Source organism: Grus americana, chromosome 21 (genome assembly GCF_028858705.1).
Source record: "Grus americana isolate bGruAme1 chromosome 21, bGruAme1.mat, whole genome shotgun sequence".
NCBI classification, from domain to species: Eukaryota; Metazoa; Chordata; class Aves; order Gruiformes; family Gruidae; genus Grus; species Grus americana.
In genome coordinates this window covers 7,743,225-7,766,755 of record NC_072872.1, presented here as the reverse complement: position 1 = coordinate 7,766,755, position 23,531 = coordinate 7,743,225, and the positions used below count along the sequence as shown (strand labels likewise).

Genomic DNA, 23,531 nt, shown 5'->3' with positions numbered 1-23,531 from the left:
AAACTGCATTCAAACACTGCTGGCTGTACCTGGCCAGTCCTCGCTTGATTTGTGATGAACCCTTTTGTTATGTGTATGGAAAAGCCCAAAAAGCCAGCTAGCCAGGTCAAGAACATATTGCTTTACCTCATTACGGTTTCACGGATCATTTTTGTTATTATTTTACCTTGAATACATGAGCTGGTCGAGTGCTCTTCATCTGTCTGCCAATGCAATACAGGTGGGGTTTTGGTACAGTCCTGCAATTCATCAGGGGCTGATACCAATGCTGCAGATAGATTTGTTCATTATGAATGACTAAATCGTTCAGAAGAGATATTTTTAGATCTTGTGGTTGCTTAGCGATCTTGAAAAAGTCACTTCACCTTGCTGTGCTCAACTTGTCTTTGTCAAGTAACGCAAGCTTCTGAATCCCAGCAAAATTCAAGCTGTTCATCCACGCCTGCACATTTTTAAAATCAAGCCTAATTAAGGCAGTTTGCAGATAGAAAGTTTGGGGGAGTTCAGACTCAGTCAAAATGCAACGTGCCCCAAAACACTCCGCAACCCGACTACGCACCACAGGGACTGGGAACAGAGTCACACATGGCACGGAGAAGTCTGCTGCTGTTACGCGGACGGGTATCTTCCGCAGCTGATGTGTTACCACCCAAGTAAACCACACTGTGAATGTCACAGTGGGCAGCATCACTGCAGTTTAAAACTGACAGCACAAACCGAACAGGGAAAAGGAAAGCAGAGCTGCGCAGACTGAAGACTGTTGGATTTGAACCCGGTCCCTCTAGTTCTAAGAGGCTAGAAACAGTTCTAGGAACAGGCTGCAGAAATGACAACTGCGCAAAAGTCAAGCGAGATCAGTCAGACTTATCAGCCCAGAACTCCTGCCACCCGTATTGGCATAAATCTGGAGAGACGCAGCTACCGTCTTTCGAACCACAAGGTCTGTTCTCATTTACACCGAGGCCGTAGTGCATTACTCCGGGTATCGCGGGGGGGGTCGGTCATGCTTAGCTGTTAGCGTACGTGAGATTCAGACCTACTGTTTGCAGTGGTGTCAGGGAGAGAAACAGCAAGCGCCTCCTTTCTGGGCAGGGGGAAGGAACCAAACCCCACCAGAAAGCCTCCGTTTGCTCCAGGGAGTCAGATCCAAGGCTGGTACAAGTGCATCGCTTCCGTTTTTTGCCAGCCAAAGACTTGCCCCTCTGGGCTTCAGTTTACCAATTACTTGAGAGTTAAAAGCCAGACCTCCAGCTTGACCAGTCTTAGCACAGCAAAGGTTACGTTTACAATTTATTAATTATTATTGCTTATAATAATTGAACGCAAAGCTTCTTATTGCTCCTGTATCCCCTGGGGTGACTCTCCCCTGCTCCAACACATTCCCACCCTTCGGGAAGATGTTGTTTATTATGCTGATCCCACAGCCCAGGAATACTCTCCTGACAAAGCCCCTATTAACCTCAGAGTGTGGGCCTGGGTTTCTCAGAGTTTCCCACACTTTTGTCCCTATTTATGACATTCAAAGGGACCACAAAGGAAGCGTGCCTCACAACAGCCCACATTAGTGACGCTTTTTGGCTCTGCATTGTGACGACCAGCAATTCCTGTCCCGATAGACCATCTGGAGAGCTATTTTCCCAAGGAGCACATTGATCGATCAGTATTATGCGAGAGCCCTTTTAAAACTTGGGAACGTTATGCTCTTTGACACTAAATAGGTGTCTTGAGAGGGGTTGTCAGAAAGATTTTAAACCATTTAAGGAAGGCACAGAAAAAATAAAAATCGTAATTATTTCTTTAAAAACACCATCAATAGCATTTGTGAGACAGGCTGACATGAACATAGGAAATGGTCTAAAATAAAAATGCTCTAAAAGTGATATAGAAAGGAAAGCTTTAAGCAATCAAGTTGTGTGCTTTAAGTACAGCCCCAGACGTAGAGGAGCGCTGCTTTTTAGATCTGCGTAACAGCGAAATTCTGGTTTTCTGTACTCTTCTCTGATAGTCCGCCTTCCTCCAGACCTGTTGCTGCATTGCAATACACCGGGTCCCCTTCACGGCAAGCTAAGTATCGGATGGGCTAAGCAAGCTGCCAGTTGGTAGCTTTTGTGAAAACAGCACGTGTAGTAAGTCTGCACATGGGTTGAAATCGCCACCTACAAAGCGGAAAGCTCCATGGTGCAGTACCAGTTTCCTAAGCTAGCGGTCCTCCAGCTGTTTTGATTTACGGACTATAACGAACACAAGCCAACTGGTGATAGCCCTGGGGTGGGTTAGTTACCTTTCCCGCATCCTCTGTGGTTGCTCCTCAACTCAAAGCAATCTATGGGGCGCAGATTGCACGCCATAGCTCGGGGTCAAACAGGGAGCATCTACAGTTGGGGACAATTAACACGGTGGGTCTTGCCTTAGGAAAAGCTGGGACTCCTCCCTGATACGCAAGGTCCGTCAGTACAGACATTGACAACTGTTTGCAGATTTCCACGTCCCCTTACACTCTTCAATATCTATACCAAGTGAGAGTGGAGACACCTCCCTGTTTTCGTGAGTGATTTTGAGGACTGCATCTTCATGATGCAACTCATGACTGATGTGATTTACAGAGGAACAAGGCCACTAAGAAAGCGAGCCTCTTTGTCCACGGCATAGCTGTCATCTCTCGAGAGGGGGGCCAGATTTCACACCATCCTCCAAAGAATGGAATTATTGTGTCACATTATTTAGTCCAACTCCACATGTTTGGCAATTTTGGGGATTTGTTTCTTTTAATCCTTCATTCCAAAAGCAGGGAAACCCCTGCTTCTGAGCCTCAGACAATCCACCTTTCATTCTGGCTCTGCAGCAACAGTCAGAGAGGCACAAACTCCTCCCACAGACATGAAGGACAGGGACCAGGATCTGGATGACAGAGGCGTTTCAGTGGGACAGACTATTGCGCTAACAGCTAAATTTTAAAAGAGCCCAAACTGAGCAAACTAGTTACACAGACTTTTAACAAAGAGCAATGGGACTGCTACAGCACAGGAATTTCTTCCTTAGTGAAATCCCTGCAGAAAGTGCACACTGCACCCAGTTCCATAATGAATACATTCTAGGGACAGCCTCAGCCCAGACAATTGATTATTCGGAAGCACCAGTTGGGAAATATTGTTGCCATTAAGTTTTCAGGCATTCATAATTAAATATTTGTTTCTCTTTTATCCATCAACAGTATACAGAGGGTAGGTGAAGCCGGGAAGTGGGAACTGGAGATTTGCTACCTTTTCAACTGGCAGAGAGAGGGGAAGAGAAGCTGGGAGTTTGTGAGCCCAGAGGGCTGCTGTTTTGTGTGCTCGCTGCAAGGCAGCGTGCCTGGTTCACCATTCACATCAGATGGTGTGAGTCCGCAGTTCCGAGGATTTCCCACATTGCCCCATTCACAGTGTTAAACTGTCAACAAAAGAAGTGTGCCTCTGTGGGTCCCGAGAAGAAAGCTAACGCCTGCTGCACCATCTGCCCAGCACTTAAAGGAAGGGATAATGCTTTAATCGAGTGCGAGTTGGTTTAGCCCTTTGGAGTCTGGGGGCATTGTGCTGGGGATAGGATGGCATTATTTAAAACCACTCATTTCATATTTCCAGAACTGAAAATTGGGTCAAAGCTTCCCTCCCATCTCAGAGTGGCCGCTGCTGCGAACAGAGTGCTTCCCATACGGTACGTGGCAGGACCTGCTGTCCGTTCCATCTCGTGTGACACCTGAGAGATGCACAAAGCCCTGTGCTTGACTTCAAGCCCCAATAACGGCACAAGTACACGCAGGCAGGGATTGCCCTGGCTGCAGGGAATGCTGCTGATGACAAGCTGACAAAATAATTCAGGGAACTGACTCTGAATAAGACTCATACTCCCTGTTCAATTACAGGTTTGACAACCATCAGCAATTAAAATTGTTTCACCTTAAGTGATCCATCTAAATGTAAAATGTCTTTGGGCTGGAAAGGGAGGAGGAGAACACGGGCTGACCGATGAAAATCACTGCCACGAGAAGCCAGGAAGTTAAAGGGGCTTTGTAAGCTTCAGGTTAATAACTAGCTACAGGCTCATCCTCTGCAGGATCGTATCCTTTCATGCATCAGCCCTATGTGTGCTGGAACACGTTGCTATCTACCCACCCACAGACACAGGTTTGGGCCCTGGCTTATTGAGAGGGATGCTGAGGGCAGGTGAAACAGGCTGACAGTGAAATGGAAGGTTTCCTTGCTGGTTTTGTAAGGCAGACACGTGAAATAGGTAGGGTTTTCATGAATATTGTTGTAAGAAACAGGTATTCAAAAATTAACATCACAACCTGCTATCCTATTAGCGACAATCTAGGCTTAGTCCCTGTTCTAGCCTCTGACCATGGAACACGCGTTAAGGAAAAAAATAATTATGCCCATGCAGAACTCCCCTTAAACCGGCAGAGCTCCATATACTACATCTGAGACAGACACACCATAAAGCATAACTGGGAATCTGTCAATACAAAGCCTCAAATGCCTGCCTGACAGATCTTAAACGTGCCTAGCTCTGTACTGGGGCGGGGGGAGCAGCAGACCTTAGTAGGTAACTAGAACAGCCTGGAAAAAAGAAAAATCTCAAAAAGACAGCTTTGATCCTGGATTCTATCAGGTCCTTTCCCCTTCGTTACCTGAGTTCACTGCAATACACGTGGCACACATACTGAGAAAGCCCAAGACTGAACAGAGTCACAGGATATTGTAGCAGCCGTATTTGTATTTTGCAAGTGGGACAATACAAGCAAAGTAATAGACAAGAATTGACTTTTCACTGCATCTCAGTTGTCTGTAAAGGGAAAATACATTTAGGTGCTTTACATGGAGACTCAGGACCAAGGGAACAGTGAGGCATTTGCAAAGTGGCATTAAATTAAATAGGACATGTTTGGGAAAGGCATCATAATTATTACATGTCATGGGCTGCCATAGGAAAGCCTAGATTACCCAACAAAAGCAAGGAAGAGCTCTGAATATAACTTATAGAGGGACTTCAAGTATTTAAACAACGGAGAGGAAAATATTTCAAGCTAACTGCTTAGTGTGAATTGTTTTAAAGGTTCTTACCTCGATTTTAGTCTTTAGTTGCCCAAAAATTATCTGGTACTGTATTCATCTAAGCACGGTTTAATGTCAATGAAAGGGTTTAGTCCCTCTAATTCTGCACCTTTTCCTTTTCAACCTCTCTTTTGGTCGTGGGCACAGAGCATTATCTCTTCCTGGGATCAGTCTTCTGTGCTTAATTTCACCACAGCCTGGGAAAAGGCAGCACATTGAGATGTTGACGTTCCCAACATCAGGCAGAAGTTTGATTATAATGACGGCAAACGCTTTCCCACGTTCTTACCCCAGCGCCGTAATGCCAAGCCCTATTGTGTCACACGCTCCCCAGTCCACCTGCTCCTTTGGGAGCAGGGTATTATCCCCAGGCAATTCACAGTCAATTTGCCATGCTGTAATAGATGCTTTCTCTATTGTCCCAGGGCACGCATGGATTGGCTATCGACTGTGGGAAACTCAAAGTCGCTCAGGACCCATACATTTCTATGCAGCCGCTGTGTATAAATAGAGGAACTCCCAGCTCCCTTCTCCACCCGCTAACCAGCAAGTGCTGAGCTGAAACCCGCGCTTGGGATAATGGCACCCAGTGCTCTCTCCCTGGAAATCCTAACGCCCAAAGAGAAGAACAGAGTAAGTATCTGCTGTCTCCGTGCCCACGAGGGCAAAGAGCTGAGAAGGGCCAAACTCCTTTAGCAGCAGGTTAGAGAGAGACAAAAAGGGGAAAGTCTCACTGCTAACTGTCCTCTTCCCTTTTTGTGTTACAGCTCAGGAAACCCATCGTAGAGAAACTGCGTCGCGATCGGATTAACAGCAGCATTGAGCAGCTGAAACTGCTCCTGGAGAAGGAGTTTCAGAGACACCAGCCCAACTCCAAGCTGGAGAAAGCCGACATCCTGGAGATGACCGTCAGCTACCTGAAATACAGCCGAGGTGAGTACAGCCCCCGATCACGCTTCCCTTCCTTTTAGGCGAAACTCCAGCCCGAGCCTCCCTGCTTAACACCTCTTCTGCCCTCTCAGCTTTTGCAGCATCTGCCAAAAGCCTACAGCAGGATTATTGCGAAGGGTACGCCTGGTGCCTCAAAGAAGCTCTGCAATTCCTGTCCCTCCACGCAGCGAACGCAGAAACCCGGATGAAGCTGATCTGCCATTTCCAGAGGTCACAAGCAGCGCCTAAGGACTCTGGTTCTTCGTCTGCACCCGCTTCCACCCACCAGCCCCCTGCAAAACAAGCAGCACTGAAACCCTCCTGCAGCCTCTGGAGGCCTTGGTAGGCCAAGAGTACGCCTACGTGCTTCCTGGACGTTTGCTCGTGTTCCAGAGGAGACCGTGACTTGCTGTACAAGTCCCCCCGGCTCCTCTCGTGAGTAGGGAAGAATGTTTTCCCTTTGCAGAGCGTTACTATGCTTGGATGTCTGCTTCCCTTCTTCCAGAAGGACTGAAACGATCCCACCACGTGGAGAGAGAGTTATTCTACAAGAATGCGAGATGTAATCCTCCTGCTAGGAGGACTGAGAGGAGTTGTTCAGAGAGGAACACCGACTGTTCTTAACCTTAGTGAGGTTGTACGTGTACATCCGTTGGGAAAGCAGTGACTGCTAAGATGCTCAGGCTAGCATTTTCAAAAGTGTCCGTTCAGGAGGAGCCCTTTCCTCTGACCTGCCCCACTTGAGACCCCCGAGTGTCCCAAGCCATCCACAGCCAAACTGCCCGGCTGCAGCTGGAGGGGGGCCCGGGGTGTCTCAAGCAGAGCAGCTAGTCTAACTGGACACGTTTGAAAAATCTAGTTTTCCTAGGGGTGCCATAATGGGTTCTATAATATTTGTAGACTGTACTGAGCACGCTCTGAAAATGGTTAAACCATAACTCAAACTACGTAGAGGAAATTCCTCAGGATGTCTTGCTCACAAAATCAGAGTACTGTTTGTGAGGTTCAGGATATGTATGCCTTTTATAAAGGCAAAAGCTCAATTTTTTTTATCCTTATAGGAAAGTAAGTTACAGCTGTGTTGTCGATTTTGCAAGAAATATTTATCAAAGTCTTTCATGAAAGGCAGGTGTACAAATTATATTTACTTTTTGGTACCCTACCACCCGGGGAGAATGTAAATTCATTACTGTCCTTGGAGGATGCTATGACATGTTACGTGTGAGCTGCACCAATTGTATAAGCTGTGCCAGAAATGATCTTGAACTTCAGAAGCTGCAGAAACTTTTAACTGTGCAAAAATAAATAAAATTCTAGTTAATAAATCCAGCCAGTTATTCTTTCTTGAGTAGTTTGCATAGCTGATTTCCCTGGGGTCCCTGGGGTTAAAGGCCACGAGACAAAGACTTCAGTGAAGCAAAGATATTCACAATTGCTATTTAATTGCCTCACCAGCCGTGTGTCCGCTTGGAACCCCTGCAATGCTGTTTTCCACAGCAGAGCGTACGCAGCTCCGAACCATCGGACCCTAGCGCTCTCGATGCAACAAGACAAAAATAGAGGCATGCCTCACCAGCGAGTTCGGTGGAAATTTAGAGCCAAGAGACTTGTCAATAAAGGTCACAGCAAGGGCGAACTCAGGAAAACTTATGCCTGACTCCCGAGCACAGAAAGCACTTTTGATTAATAGATAAAGTTTGCCAAGGCACTTCACGTGACGTGTCACGTTCTTGTGGCGCGTATCGGAGTCACACAACGGCGTGACAGGCAGGGAATCTGAACTCAGTGTTTTGTCTGAAGGGGAGAGGCGTACAGCTGCTCTATACGTGTGCGCACACGCGTGCCCGTGAGGCGCAGATCCCAAAAGCCGTGCTGCCCTTGCTGGTCGCACGGGAAGGACAAAGCCCGTCACGGGTGACCGAGTTTGGCGCCCGGTGGGGCGCGATGCCGGCGCCTGGCTCTGCAAGGCTCTGCCAGTTCCCGACTAACTCCGCCAGCGCCCTTTCTGCCCTCCGGAGCTCATCTCCCCGCCGTGAACTGCGGGCCCCACCGCCCCGGGCCGCCCCACCGCCCCGAAGCCCCCCCTCGCGTTCGCGGCGCGCTCTGCTGTGACACTCGCGTGCGCCTCCGCGTCTCCCCCTCCCCCCCCCGCTCCCCCACGCCAGCGCGCTCCCCGCAGGCGCGTGCCGCCGCCAGCAACCCGCCTCATTCGCATAATCTATGCGCCGGCCTTGTTAGTATGCAGATGTATGCGCATACATTTGCATGCCGATGAGGCCAGGCGGGGAGTGGGTCGCGTTCAAAATGGCGGAGCGGGGCGGGCGAGGTAGCGGCGGTCACGGCAGTTTGGACAAGAGCATCACCCTCCCGCCCGACGAAATCTTTCGCAACCTGGAGAACGCCAAGCGCTTCGCCATAGACATCGGTAACCGGGCGGGAGTGGCGGAGGGGGGGAAAGGGCGGGGGGGGGACGGTCGAGAAACGGGCGGCGGCTCTCGCCCGCTGAGGGGACTCGCGGGGGCCGGGCAGGCTGCCTGCGCGCGGGGCACGCTGGGAAGTGCAGTCTCCTGAGGCGCCCGGGCCGGCGCGGGGGGCCGGAGCCGCACTACAGCTACCGGCAGGCGACACGGCCGGGGGGCGGCGCGGGGCACGGCGGGACCGGGAGTCCCGCCGCCCGGCCGTGGCGAGGCGGAGACGGGGAACGGCACTACAAGCCCCAGCGTGCCGTCCGCGGCTGCTAACGGGCCGCGGAGGGAACAGGGTTAGGGACAGCCTCGGGCCGTCCTTGGCGGCCAAGGGGGGAAAAGGGAGAGGCAGCCCCAGCGGGTCGAGGCGGCCGCGGACTGCGCTGCCCGAAGGGGAACGGGGCCCGCGAACTGGGGCCATGTCCCCCGCGCCTCCCCGGGGCTGCGCGGCGACCTCGGGCGAGAGGACGATGCACCGGCTGCCCTAGGCCCGACTGGGGAGCAGCGCTGCGGATCCCCCCACCCGACCCTCGTACCTGGCCGCGGCGAGCAGGGCACTGCGTGCGCTCCTCCGTGCTCCCGAAACGGACCTTGAAGAAGAGAGGGCTGGGGAAAGCTGCTGTGCCACCTGCCCCGGCAAAGCAGGGTGGCTGCTGACCTGAGTGGGTTTAGCATGGGTTAGGGCCCTGTAACAGTAGGCCGCTGCACTTGCTTCCTCAGTCACCCCCAGAAACACCCCCACGTCCTGTGCATAAGCCTGAGAACATAACACTCCTGGGTGTACAACAGGCTGCACCAAGGGACAGAGGGAGTGGTGCACAAAGTGACACCTGAGCATCACAGCAGGGAACTGTGCTGGTGTGGGGGCCATGCAGGAACACAGCTGAGCTAAGCCTGTTAACAATAGTTTCACATGTGCAGGGATTAGCATTCATTCTAGAGAGATCTGCAAAATCAAAAGTGCCAGTTCACACATTTTGCTTCTGGTTTGCAGTTACTAGGTCAGTGGAACTATTTACTAGGGAAGCCATAAGGAAAGTGTTCTTCAGCTACAGTACTGTGTGGTAGTGCTGCAAGCCCCCATTAGTCCTCTGGTTAATGCTTCTATGGGTGGTGTAGACTTACTGTGTAGTGGGAAGAATATATGCACCATAATACATGATGTAGTCATATCACAAGTCTATTAACTCCTTCAGAAGCTACTTGTTTCATGTCTGTTAACAGCTGGAATTGGTCCTTTCTGTGGGTCAGAGTGGAATTAGAGTTGTGGGATTAGTTATAAAGCCTAGTTACATGTCTCAGCTGGTGTTCTGTATGGAATTAAGTCTTTAAAAACTGGGATAGGAAGAGGAGACTGTATAAAGCTTAGCTTTACACAGCACTTATCTGGTGACATTAATTGCTGAAACACTATTATCAGTATTGTACAAACAGTATGACATTCCAACACAAGCTTCACAATTCCTTTGCTTAGAGGTTTGGAAGGAAACTTTTCTTCATTGCATGGAGCTACTGAGTTTAGTTTTCTAAAAAAAACCCAAACAACAAACTAAGGGAAAGCTCACCTTTAAGCAATGAGCTTGCAGAACAGTGTTTAGATTTTGTTTACAAGAAACTTTAAAGCATGGACTAACACACTGAAATAAGATCTGAGGTCAGGAAAGCTTTATTGCTTTTGTTACTATAAGTGTCTGTCAGGGATCAGTCTAAGTTGACCTCACTTGAGTTTTGCTGGAGAAAGCCACCTATTTCTGTCCTACAGGTTGCAAAAGTTTTCTTGTTTATTTGGGCACTATAGAAGAGATAAGAGTACTGTTACAAAGGCAAAGCTATAAGCACTAGCTGGTAATTTTTCACTTGCCCGTCCTGCATTTCTTGATTACATTTCTTTATAAGGCAGCAGAGTATAAGACCACTGAATCTAGCCACTATGTTATGGTCTAACATTGCCAGGTTTTTGTTTACTGTTTTAACTTTAATCCAGTAATTGGTCATAATTACTTCCTGTCTTTTACACAGCATGTTCTATGATACACACGGTAAACTTGCTGAAAGGGGTAACAGGCCAAATCCTTGGCAAGAGGCAAGTAATGCATGCAGACTTAAATTCAAGTATATGTTAGGCCTATAACACTGAGAAACATGGACAGCCTGACTGCCTTGTGCTCCTATCCTGAGCACACGGATGCAAAGTTAGAATTGACCATATATAAGGGTGGTTAGGGTCTGCAGCCCAGGGTACTTGTTATGCCAAGTTAAAATGAAGGCTTTTTCTCCAACAGCCAAAGCAGCTTAGAGGTTTATGAAGCAAACAGATACCTTAATCAGATCCTGATACTCAGGAGCAGTTGAAGAGGCATTTTAACAAAAATAAGCAGACTTTGACAGCCTCCTACTTTCAGGCTCAAATAGCTACTTGATTAAGATACCAGAGGTATCAGAAGCACCAGCAGGTACTGTTTTGTCCTAAGGAAAACCAGTTAGTGAAGTTATTCAGTCTAAGCTCGTAAATTCACTTTTGCAGGTCAGATGCAAAGACAGCACAGATAGGGTAAGTGGTTAAGTTCTGTTTCAAGATAAGAGTTGGAAGTTTTAGCATCTCGATGTAAGCAGATTCAAGGCCTGAAGAGAAGGCGGTGATGAGGCTGGTCTGCTCGGACTTGCATGTTGGTAATATCACTGACTGGTATGCTTGAGGAACATCATTGTAAGTGTTCTTTACGCCAAAGGCAAGAATAGTCTTGCAAAATAGTTATTCAGAACAATCATTTCCTAACCAGCTGTGAATTTGTAGCTTGTCCTTGGAAGCAGGTTAAGAGTATTTACTTAAGCATTTCTGATGAAACACTTTCTGATTTTGCATATGGCATGCATTACTCAGTTGTGGCAAACCTACTCATAAAATCCTCTTAAAACCAGCAGATTTAGGGGTTTCTATAAAGTGTTTTTAAACAACATAAATAAGCGATACATGTGCTAGCATAGCCAATTAAGAACTTCCACTTATTTCTGCTCATCTTCAGTCATCCACACATCAGTCAGGCATAAGCTCAACTTGTGGAGCTTTCCCCCCCACAAGTAGTGCATTTGGAATTAACGATGCCAAATCAGTTTCCAGACAAGGGTTCTTTGGCTCACTGCATTATGCATTTAGCTTAATTATATCTTGCTTTAGCTGAGGAAATCTTAAAACCCAAGAACTCTTAGGTAAAGCATACATAAACATAAGTTATATTGTTTGCTCTAAGGTAAGGCATTAATCATAACTTGTCATCTTTTTATTAACAGGTGGTTCATTAACCAAGTTGGCTTATTATTCAACTGTGCAGCACAAAGTGGCAAGAGTAAGGTCCTTTGATCATTCTGGAAAGGTGAGAATTGTATCATTAATCAGTTGCATGTGATTGATTCAGAGTGAAGTACTGGAATGGCTTCTCAGAATAGAAATCTCATCTGAAACTCATCTAGTAACTTGTTCTATATAAAACTTTATCTAGAACTTTCTTGTAGTTTAAATATGACCTTCAGTAATGTCTGTTACTCTGAAGTGAGTTGTCACAACTGTAACGTTTAAGATAAACACACATTCTAGTATGTACTGACACTTACAGCCATCCCTAAGCATTTGTACTGCAGCTCAGATGAGTATGTGGCTGCTGTTTATAAGCCTTTGCTGTATTCCAGGGGACATTAGCTATTAGCATGGGTTTGGCAATTACTTTTGCTTTGCAAGCTTAATATAGCTCTAGATCTCAGTTCACGTGGTGATATATCATACATGTTCTCTTTACCAAAAGACTGATTGCTGGGCTTCAGAGTTGTGCAGCACACGCACAGGCAAACTCAGTTACATTTCCTGCCTTCTTGGAAGTACTTGTATTGTCAGCGTTTGAAATAGTTATTTTCTAGACAGATAAATACAGTACTTCTGTAAGAAACTGCATAGTCACATGTAAATGTAACTTTTCTCATACAGAGATATTTCACGCAGATCCAATGCATGGGAGAATTGATTATAGTCTCAGCTTAAAACTGTGTTCTTTGAAAGTAGCTTGGGATGTTATGTTTTTAATAGCATTAACACAGTTTCAGGGCAAAGGAAGCACAGGTATTGATGTTCAGTAGTTTAGCATATAACCTTGTTTCTCAATGAAAGACTTTGAATGATCTAAAAGAAATTCTTTTCTCTTTTGAAGGACATAGAAAATGAACCTTTGTATGAAATATCAGTTCAGGAGGAAATTACAGCTCGACTTCACTTCATTAAATTTGAAAACACTTATATTGAAACCTGCCTAGATTTCATCAAAGACCATCTTGTCAATACAGAAACAAAAGTCATCAAAGCTACAGGTGGTGGTGCCTATAAATTCAAAGATCTTATTGAGAAGAAATTGGGGTTGAAGTAAGTGGAACTGTTTAAACTTATAGGCATGGATTTCTTCTTTGAAGAGTTTTTAGTAGGTTAACTTTCCACTTTGCCCATCTGCCCTCAAAAGCCATCCACACTGCAAGAGTGAAGCAGTAGAACGTGTGCGTACATCTTGGTCAGACCAGGCTGAATTGACTTGTTAGTGAATGTAAGCTGCAGAGAGATAACTCTGTCATTAAGTGACACCATAGAGGTGCAGGAATAGAGCAAATAGCCAGGAACACGGGGTTCAGGAAAAAGACAGTAAAAAGAAGAAAGCAGGCTATTATCACATCTTTTTTTCTATAAAGGTTCTAACTTGCACCTACTCCATTTTTAAGTTAAATTAGTCTCTATTATGATAATAGTTTTTACTTTTCACCTCTAAACTAGCAGCATTTCAGTGATGGTATCCTAGCTATCAGTAGCATGCTTTGGGCATACTGTTGAACTCTACTGGAACAGAGATCCAAATACATAAAGCCTACAATGGTATATAAGATGAAATAATATTTGAAATAAAGCAGTAAGTTAGTAAATTCATTACTAACAAGACTTTTAATTGGGAATCTTTGATCAGTTACTGTGCTGAGGTTTGTTCAAGTGCATCACTGTTTCTACTTGCAGCTTAAGGACAAAATCCACAAGATGACTTTATTATTATATGCCAAACTATTGCTGGCAAATACTTTTTTTTTTTTCCTGGATATACCTAGTCTCTATGGTTGCCTAGGCTCTCAAGTCAGAGGTCCAAAAGCTTCTAACATCTTTTCTGTGCGTGCTCAGGAGTAATTAATACAATATAGCAGCGTACTGTATAGCCTAAACTTCTTGCAAAGGCATAGGCTTGCAGGAGACTAAAGGGCAGTCTTGTGTATTTACAGCCTCATAAATTTACTATTCAAACATCTTTATCAAACACCACATGCTAAAAAGCTGCTGTAAGTATAGATAAAAATATCATTAATTTATGCCAGTACCTGATATTACTGAGGAGAACTTCAAGGGAACTCCTATGCTGTAATTCTATGTAGCATATTCTGCAGTTTCTGAGGTACTCTGTTCACCTTCTTTTATACTATTTTTCCAAATTACTTTCTTCTTCTGATAGGTAGGATTCTGTTAACTTTTTTTTCAAACCAGCCTACACCAGTACCTTACTGGCTGTTACTAAGTAACAATTAATCAAGCCAAGGAGGCAATTCCTCCCTTTTGTCATGTGGTGCACCTGGTTTTTGTTTCTTTGGTTTTTATTTGGTCATGACACCCTTAATTGATCCACAGGCCCAAAAAGCAGCACCCTGTCCATCCTGACAAACATAAAGCATTCGGTATTAATTGAGATGTGTATTTGTGCTTTGTTTATGTGTTTTCAACAAGGCTTACCATATTTCATGTAAGAAACTTAGCATATTTCCTTTAAGAAATTTACCATAAATCAGTAACAATACATAAGATACAGAAGTCAGTAAGCCTTAGCTGACTTAACTACATCGTTCGTCTTATCTAAGTTATCTATCATGTTCCCTGTCTCCCTACTCAGGATATGCGCTGTTGTGAATCCTATTATTCTTCTGAGAAGTCTTTTTTTTTTTTTTTTTCCTGTGTTTGGTAATCTCAGTAGAAGGCTCCTTGCAGTCACTTTAATCTGTCGTAAGTGCTGAAGTGTTGAGGGGGGCTCTTTTCCTTTATTGAGAAGGAAAGGGAAGAGCAATAGAAAATTATCCCATGTCAGGAAATTGTTTTGTGAGGTTAATTTGCAGGTAAGTTTCCTGACCTGCTTTATTGCACAGGTACACAAATACTTGTGCTAGCACCAGGGCACTAAAGAGGCACTGTAAACAAGCAAGCGGGGAGCAGGATTATTTTTAATGACAGCATGATCAATGTAAGATTAAAGTTACTGTGTAACTACAGTCTAACTTCAGACTGTGTGTTCTGGCATGGAAGATGAACATCAGAACCTATGCAGATGTAGATTTCATGTTCTAAGAGATCTGGACTTTTGCCATGTAGTGTGGGTTACTATCTCCTGTTTGTAAAGTCTTTGAAAACTGCTGTTCTAAAAGCATACTTGCTTATCAATAGGACTGTGAAATTTATGTAAGGCTTTTTTTTCCTTCCCCTTCACCTCAGAGTAGATAAAGAAGATGTAATGACTTGCCTAATTAAAGGATGCAACTTCGTGCTAAGGAACATACCCCATGAAGTGTTTGCATACCAGAAAGATTCAGATACAGAGTTCCGATTTCAGACGAACCATCCAAATATTTTCCCTTACTTACTGGTGAATATTGGCTCGGGGGTTTCTATAGTGAAGGTGAGTAGTTGCAAAAATGTTTTATTGTGGAATTTGATAAAGGTGATCTGAAACATCAGATTGTTTTAGATTTGTAGTTGTTTCTTCTTGGGTAATAAAAAGTTTAGAAAGAAAATAATGATTCATTTTCTTTTTATTTCTGTTTCTTCTGGACTTGTGAATGCTTTTTCATTCACTACCTTTTTTTTTTCTTCACATTTAATTTGGTGTTTAGATAAGTTGTTATATTAACTGATGAGGACAAAGGCTGTCAGATCAGAGTGATTTTTTTTTTAATATTTGCACTGTTGGGGGACCAAATTTAATGTCTATATTTAGGATTATTGGCTAAAAATTAAATACAAAGATATCAGAAACTGCTTGTGGTATAAGTGTGTGGAACATGTACCTCTGGAGAACTTCTCACCTGATATTTGCACAGTTAAATAGTTCTACCTCCACGGATTCCACTGTTCAAAAAACCCCACTTGCTCTCATATCTTACTGTGAGTTTATAGTCATAATAGGACTTTCTAGACAAATCTGCCTTGTTTTACTGACAGGTAGAAACAGAAGACAAATTTGAATGGATTGGAGGCAGCTCAATTGGAGGTGGAACCTTCTGGGGTCTTGGAGCACTGCTCACAAAAACAAAGGTATCAAAGTGTCAGTTTTAAGGGGAGTGGGGATTAAATGAGATGCTGAGAGGAAGCTTGAAATGTTGTAATGCCGAACTCTTTGAATAGGGAGAAATAATTATTTTAAGTAATGTTTGTATGGGAAACCAGAAGTCCAACATTAGTGTACTAGAAGATGAAAAAAATTACATCTGTCTTTTGGGTTGTTTACCTTTTATTCAAAGAATTGCTGCCTGTGTGCAGAAACAGAACAGGCAGTCCTGCAATGCTCAAGACAATTTTAAATCTCTCCATTAGGTGCTTGTGGTCCTAGACTGTTAGAGAACAAGGCTGAGGTCTTGATCTGTGGTCATATTTTTTGACGCTTCTGATGCATTAAAGGAAGCTTTAAATGCAAAAAGATACTGGTGGAATATAGGGATAAAAATGGTAAGATGCTCATCGATGGCAGAATAGTAATCCTACTTGGGACTCAAGGAGTTTGTCAGCAAGGACAAATAATGCCTATGGTGCAGAGAATAGCTTCCTCAAAGCGGCCTGTTAACTTTCTGTACTCTATTCCAACATGAAATTTCTGCCTAGTTCGTGCAATATTATCTGCAGAAGCAAAGCAGAGAGCGCCCAATTACTGCAAAATGTCTACGAGTAGAGAGGAAGAATTCTAACTTTTTGTTACACATTACAGTTTCAGGGGTTTGTCACTTAAATCCCAGGTTGGTGATCTGCCAGAATAAGGCCTGATTTAGTACTGCTTTGCCTAACTCAGCTCTTAAGTCATGTTGGTTTTTCCTGTCTCAGAGATCTATGTGGCTTAAATAGGTGTCCCTAAATGTCAGCAGTGTAGAAAAAGCTAGAGTTACATACGCACCAAATAAGAAAATGTCAAAGGGAAGACCCATACTCGCAATATTTTGTTTGATGCTTTTAAAAAAGAAATCTTAGAACATGGCAATGTCTGCTCTTAATTCTCTTTGATTTTTATAGAACAAGAAATTAGGGTTAACAGACTTACAAATTAAGCATTGGGATAATGCAGATTACGTGCAAGTTTAATTTCAAGGACATTCATGCATTTCTGCAGCAGTAAAGGCAGACCTAGTCTTTTGGGTTTTAAACTTTTTTTTTTCTTATGCTTCAAGAAGACATAATTCTGTTTGCTCGTAGTTACTCTGTTTCTGACTTCATTCCAAGATAAGAGATGCATGAAGCTTCTGCCTATTTTCTATGTGCTGATCCATTTCTAGTTTTCAGGGGAAATTCAATGAATCATTTGCAGATAACTGAAGAGGAGGGTTGTGCTTTTCATCATTAAAGGAGCTCCACTTCAGATCAGTCTGTCTGACAAGATAGGGACTCTGGATAAGTCCTTGTAATTAGAAATAATGTATCTTTTGCTGGCAGGGTTGATTCTAAGACAAGCCAAAAGCCTGGGTTTTGGTCAGTAGAGATGCTGCAGAACTTTGGGCAAGGTTCTCTGGCTCCAGGTCCAGGAAAGCTAGAGTAACTCTGCTTCTCATCCTCAGAAATTTGATGAATTGCTGCAACTTGCTTCAAAGGGACAGCACACAAATGTAGACATGCTGGTGAAAGATGTGTATGGAGGCGCCTACCAGACCCTGGGGCTAAGTGGAAATTTGATTGCTAGCAGCTTCGGGAAATCTACTACAGCAGATAAAGGTATTGGCATATAAAAGATCTACCCAAGATAGGCAATCTAAAGTATTAACTGTATAGCGTATCAGCATGGATTTGCTGCTTGTACTAGCTTCCTGTGAACACCTCAATGGATGGAAAAATAGTTGCCAGCTTCGTCAGCATAAACACATCTTGCCTTGTCCATTTCCCTGTGTTATGCCTGCACAATATTTTATTGATTAAAAATACAATATAGCACTGCCTTACAAGCATATATTCAGATTTTCAGTTTGGCATTGCATAAGTCTAGGCAAATAACAAAAATAGCTGTCTAGTTATCCCAATGTTAATTCATTCCTGTGGGAAATATATCTGGCTTTCTTGATCCAGAAAAGGACCTATGGCAGTGATTTACTATAATTTGCAGTTTTATTTGCAGCATTATAATAAAATGCTTGCGGTGCATCTCAAGTCAAGATGGATGGATGAACCATCATCCGTGGTTCCTAGAGAAAAGAAATGGAGTTCTTGCCATTTGCTGTTGGCCTTTTAAGCAGGTTTCTTTCAAGCAATATTTCAGAGAGGCTTAGTGTTTTTGTCTTGGTATCTTCAAATACACACTCCTTATTGTTTGAAGTACTTTTTTAATAAAAGATTTTTTGTGGGGGCGGGGAAGGAACACCTTTCCTCTACACACATAAAGAGACTGGTCAAACTCCTTTTTTGTTTTTCCTTTTCCTCCAGCTGTAGCCTATCTATTAGACAAGTACAGCCATTTGAGCATTCGTCAGCTATGTTTAATTTGGTTTACTATTTCTTTCCTTTAAGAATTTTCCAAAGAAGATATGGCAAAAAGTTTACTACACATGATCAGCAATGACATTGGTCAACTCGCCTGCCTCTATGCCAAACTCCATAACTTAGATAAAATATATTTTGGAGGATTCTTTATTCGGGGTCACCCTGTTACCATGCGCACAATAACCTACAGTATCAACTTCTTTTCCAAGGTAATGAAAACAGAGATTTTTCCTAATAGCACAGTCACGTGTTTAGTTATCTTTCTAGGTTGTTGGGAGACTTTAATAAATGAATTTGCACATAAGCAAATAAGCTTAGAGGGCTGCTGTTTAGGTAGGTAAGGCAGGGCTAGAAAGATCTGTTGTGGGAGGGGTAAAATCAGTGTTAATTGTCTGGGAGTTCTGTCTGGCCTCTTTCTCTCTATCTCCCTCCCTCTCTCTCTTTATTATTATTTTTTGATTGACAGTCTGTCTTGTAGCTGCCAAGTAATGCGTTTTCACTATTTTCTTAGATAGCTACCATTGTTATTCAATTCCTCTTGCTGACTTGGATCTATTTCTTTTCACCCCCTAGGCTATGCAATGTGGGATTGTTCTGCTGAGATAGCAGTTAGTGTGGGTTTGCTGTTGTTTGTTTGTTGTTCAAAAAAAACCCCAACAAAACCAAAAAACAACCAAGCTGTAGTTGTTTGCAGGTTTTGAAGCTGTGGAAAATACTGAAGATTTTTCACTAGAAAAACAGTCAAGTCCAAAAGCTCACTTAATGTTTGTTACAGGTAGATTAGTTCCTGCGCTTTTGCAATTTTATAGATTAGATTACACAATTTTTTCTCCTTATCTCAGTGCTTCAGGCAAGAAACTCCTGTATGCTGCTTCCCCCCCCCCTTTATTTCACCATTGCAGTCCCTTTCTGTAAAACTTTGTTGGGTTTCAAGAAAACTATTGCAAAACTGCAGCTTTAGATGCCTGTAAGAATAGCTTTATCAGTGATTCAAATCCAAATCTCACCATGAATTGTAGCTGATCTTTTACTATAGCTTACCTCAGTGTTAACTGTTCTTATAGCCGCTGCTGCAGCCATAGCTGGTTTTCCTGTAGAGGAGGCAGTGTCTTGCCCAGCCTTGCCTAGGAAAGCTAAGGGACCCTGCTGCTAGGATGGAGGGTATTCTTATTCTCCCTAGCATTCGTGTATTATATTAGCAGTTAAACTAACTAATTTGATGGGGGAAATGCTTGCCTATGGATAATATACAGAGTGTCTGTATATTGGTGAATGTTGAATAGCAGTGTAATGAAATAAAGATAATGAGCAATGTCTCGAATGTGTTGGGTGCACGGTGGCACACGCTTATGTTGATGACCTAGAGACCAGGTGACCTTCTATTTCCAGCTTGTTCAAGCAAGAGGAGTTGAATACTCATGGCACGATGCAGTGGTCTTTTCTAGTGAAGGCACTGGCTTCCCTCTGCTTCTGTGGTTGTGCAGGGTTAGGATACACTCCAGTTCTGCATGTATTTTTTTTCCCCAGCTGTTCAATAATGTGGATTGATATATGTAAGCAGTTCCTCCTGAAGCTGTGTTTCAGAAGCACTATTAAATTACTGAATGTGTTAGAATGTAGCACAAATTAATATTACCATCTTCTAGTTGTTTTTATTAAATTTAAGTGTAAAACTAGTGACAAAGAAGTACATATTAGCCATCAGGGACCATCCAATTGCAATGTTTCATATTGTGGCAGGGAGAGGTTCAGGCATTGTTCCTGAGACATGAAGGCTACCTGGGAGCCATTGGGGCATTTTTAAAAGGAGCTGAACAAGACAGTAAGTACAGCACTGCTATGTTCTGTATATGCTGTGTTCTGAAATGTCAGTGTAATGTCCAAGTTTCTCTTAAGAGGCTGCATGTAAGTTGTTGCCTAAATAAATACATTTGGCACTAATAAACACAGATGCTGGTCTTTGGTTTTATGTATTCTGGCAGGGACATCTTAATTTTTCACTGTTTCTCCTGCTCACCCTTGAGAAGCCAGCAGGATTTGGCTCTTCTCTTTTCTGCATTTCTGCAAAGAACAGTCATAACTAAATCAAACTGGGGAAATGTGGTTACTAACTTTCCCCCTCTTTAAGATGCCAGCTTCTGAAGAATACCAGCATCTCAAAACTGTGTGTGTTTGAGAGTGAAAAGCCTCGCAGACTTTTATGAAGGATGAGCCACTTCTGTCCAGCATTCTTTGGGTATAGGGTGCTTTGGTTGAATTCTGCCATGTTTATTTTCTTTTTTTTCTTGTTGATGTACTAGCAAGCCAGTATATTAGTTATAGTGGAACAGATAGTGAGGTTGTTAATGGTACTTAGTAAATATCAAATACACCTCAGAATAATGGATGTGGAATTCTTTTTATACCCATTTTATAGATATAGGCAAGGAACCAGCTACTGAGGAATTAAAGATGTTGCTTCTGCAGCGTGTACTGTACATCTGAACTTTATCTCAAATGAAAAAAAATATTCTAGAAGTAACTTTAGTGTTTATATGAAACTTACATTGTGCTTCGAGTGTTTTGTAATTATATTTCGTTAATAATGGATCTAAATTTACAAGTAAGAAATGGTCTCTATGATCAGTGATAGTACTTTGAAGGCATGCTGGTTATAGACCTTAATGACAAGGAAGGGGGGTTAAAAAAGAATGATTTTTATAACTTTGTCTTATACCTCATTCAGGTTGAAGCTCTTCAGACCTAGGTAATTCACTTAGTGGTTGAAACATTTCTTGTGGGGGATAGAGGGAAAAATTATATTTACTTATAAAGACAAGGGAAGATGGCTTTTGTAGTGAAGCAACTTCTCTGAAAAGATGCTAAGTCTAGACTCCCTCATGGGAGTATTTTCAGATTATGTGTGTCTCTGTCTTTCTCTTTTCTAGATCCAAATCAGTATAGTTGGGGAGAAAATTATGCTGGGAGTTCTGGTCTTATGAGCACATCACCTGACGTTTACCCTATGCAGAGAACAAGGAGTGGTACAGTATGTGGTTGTCTTTTCTAGAACTAAGTGTCTTCTCTTAGTAATGGTGATTTGAAAATAGATGATTATTCTCAAGCTAGTTGCTTGGGCCCTGAGACTCCTGCTTACCAAAAGGAATGACTAATATGGTGTCTTGTGTCATGTGCGATGTTGTCTTGTGTGATGGTTTGATGTAATGTCTCATAAAACCAGATTGTGGCTGCTGTCTTATTCTCCTTTGCCAAAGTGGGGGGGGGAACGACATTTATCTCTTACCCTTTCTCTGAAGTAGCTGGATTTTGCTATAGCTGAAATATTGTGCTTCAGAATTTGAACCTGATGTTCCACTGTCTTTAAGCAGCGTTTATTTACTTCTTATGAGAAGAGAAATATATAATTGGACAGAAGAGCATGATCCCAGTCATCTCTTAAATACACTGACAATACAGTAATTCCGATTTCACAGTGAAACTGGCATACAGTAAGCAATCAGAAAATACATTAAGGTTCTTAAAATATTCTAATACTGCATCTGCTGAAGTGCTTTTGAAAAGAAGCTAGAATAGTGGAGCTCATTTTGGTTTACTGTCTTTTACTGGTCTGCATGTCAGTGTTTTTCTTGTAAAGTTTTGTTTGTTTTTTTTTTTAAATTTCCTCCATGGTTGATTTATCCCCTCCCGGTTTTCAGGAATTAGTTTCCTAACCTTGCTATTGGGTGGGGGGGGGAGGAGCAGACATTGGTTTTGGTTAGTTGTTTTCTGTTGGTTGCTTGGCTTTTTTGAGGTACAGAATTCTTATTGAATGGTTTCCCAGATGATGCCTTAATTTAAGTCCACTATGAGCTGCAGATGATGGATTTTGTTGGTTGTGCCTATATGTAAAAAATATATCTAATTTTAAGCTCTGCCATAACTGCAGTTATTGTAATGAAATTGTGGATTGCAAGTATGACCAAAAAATAAATAACGTGATAACTTCTTACTCATAAAATATATGACAAATTTTTTAAAAGTATTTATACAGATGTAATGATCTCCTGTTGTTTGTCAATCCCTTAATCTGTGAAAAGATTATTTATTTTTTTCATGCTGGCAGTGGTACAGGAGTCTCAAACCAGCTGTAATGTACTGTCCACAGCTTCTCCATTTTGAATTCCTGTATTGCTTGGCACTCACTTTGTTCACATAAAGTGAAATTTTTTTGCACCAATCATAGTTCAGAAATATCCACTTTTCAGCAGTGACATTAACACTGAAGACAGTCATTCTATAGCAACCACTGTGGTGTATGTACACAAAGTCTTGTTACATTGCAGGCTTTAATCTTTACTGAGTCTGAACATTTCTAGGCCATGCAATGTGATTAGATAGTTGTATAAAGTAAAGATAAATGTGCACAGTTTTTTTTCAGACGCAAGAAATAAGGCATACTTTATGTATAGTTACACAGCTCTGTACATATTTCACATGAATTTAATCTCTATCCTCAGAAATCCGATCTAGAAATTTGATCCCAAGCAATGTTTTCATAAGGTGTAATGAAAAGTTTTGGAGACTTGATCAGGATTGTAAAAGGAAGTTGTAAAGCAGCATAGCAACATTCCTTTACAAATAAGCCTGTGCTCAGCTCTTTGCGCTCCTGTCTTTGAACCCTATAGCCCAGCAGATTTGACAGTATTGGGGAGGAAGGGAAGGAAAGTAGTAAAACAGAGGGCTTACAGTAAGTTTTCAACATGAAACATCTCCATCTATAGGGTGGGCATAGATAAATAATCCATGCAAGAGAGTGCATTATTTATGATAACGTGCACTCTAACGCAGTTGTCTGCAAACTTGTCAGTCTTAACTGTGATGGCCTTCTGTAGCCCTTGTACTAGTTTAATTTGTTATGGATCAATTTCTGAATAAGTTCTAATAAATCTTTCATTTTTCACCTAGTTTGACATGCTTGAAATGGATAGGTTGGAGAGACCGCTTGTTAACCTACCACTGCTGAAAGACCCATCAACCTATATTCCAGACACTGTTGACCTCACAGATGATGCCATGGCCAGAAAATACTGGCTCACCTGCTTTGAGGAGGCACTGGATGGGGTAAATGTCACAAAACAGTCATATGTATGAACAATGGAAACACGCAGAAAATAAATCTTCCATGGACCAATGTATTTACCCTGCAAAATATACATGCTGTGTCAAATGTATTGTGTATAAGTAAGGTTCCTCTTTCCCCTGTTAACAGAGGCATCTAAG

The 23,531-nt window shown here is 42.9% G+C and overlaps 2 protein-coding genes across 3 annotated transcripts in view; both read left to right on the top strand.

Annotated features, from left to right (window-relative positions):
* The first annotated feature begins 5,612 nt into the window (after positions 1-5,612).
* HES5 (hes family bHLH transcription factor 5) lies at positions 5,613-7,348 on the top strand. The gene is made up of 3 exons (XM_054849671.1): positions 5,613-5,726; positions 5,861-6,026; positions 6,116-7,348. Exons 1-3 carry the CDS (start codon positions 5,673-5,675, stop codon positions 6,367-6,369), a joined length of 474 nt encoding a protein of 157 aa, XP_054705646.1. The 5' UTR covers positions 5,613-5,672; the 3' UTR covers positions 6,370-7,348.
* Positions 7,349-8,288: 940 nt separating this feature from the next.
* The window catches only part of PANK4 (pantothenate kinase 4 (inactive)), a 26,263-nt gene continuing 11,020 nt past the window's right edge, over positions 8,289-23,531 (top strand). Inside the window, exons 1-10 of one of the 2 annotated variants that reach the window (XM_054849650.1) lie at positions 8,289-8,448; positions 11,777-11,859; positions 12,685-12,893; positions 15,036-15,219; positions 15,762-15,854; positions 17,360-17,513; positions 18,300-18,481; positions 20,013-20,094; positions 21,200-21,300; positions 23,217-23,372. In XM_054849650.1, the coding sequence (XP_054705625.1) occupies positions 8,289-8,448; positions 11,777-11,859; positions 12,685-12,893; positions 15,036-15,219; positions 15,762-15,854; positions 17,360-17,513; positions 18,300-18,481; positions 20,013-20,094; positions 21,200-21,300; positions 23,217-23,372 (1,404 nt within the window). The remainder of the gene's footprint in view (positions 8,449-11,776; positions 11,860-12,684; positions 12,894-15,035; positions 15,220-15,761; positions 15,855-17,359; positions 17,514-18,299; positions 18,482-20,012; positions 20,095-21,199; positions 21,301-23,216; positions 23,373-23,531) is intronic. The other variant, XM_054849651.1, reaches the window with a different exon arrangement.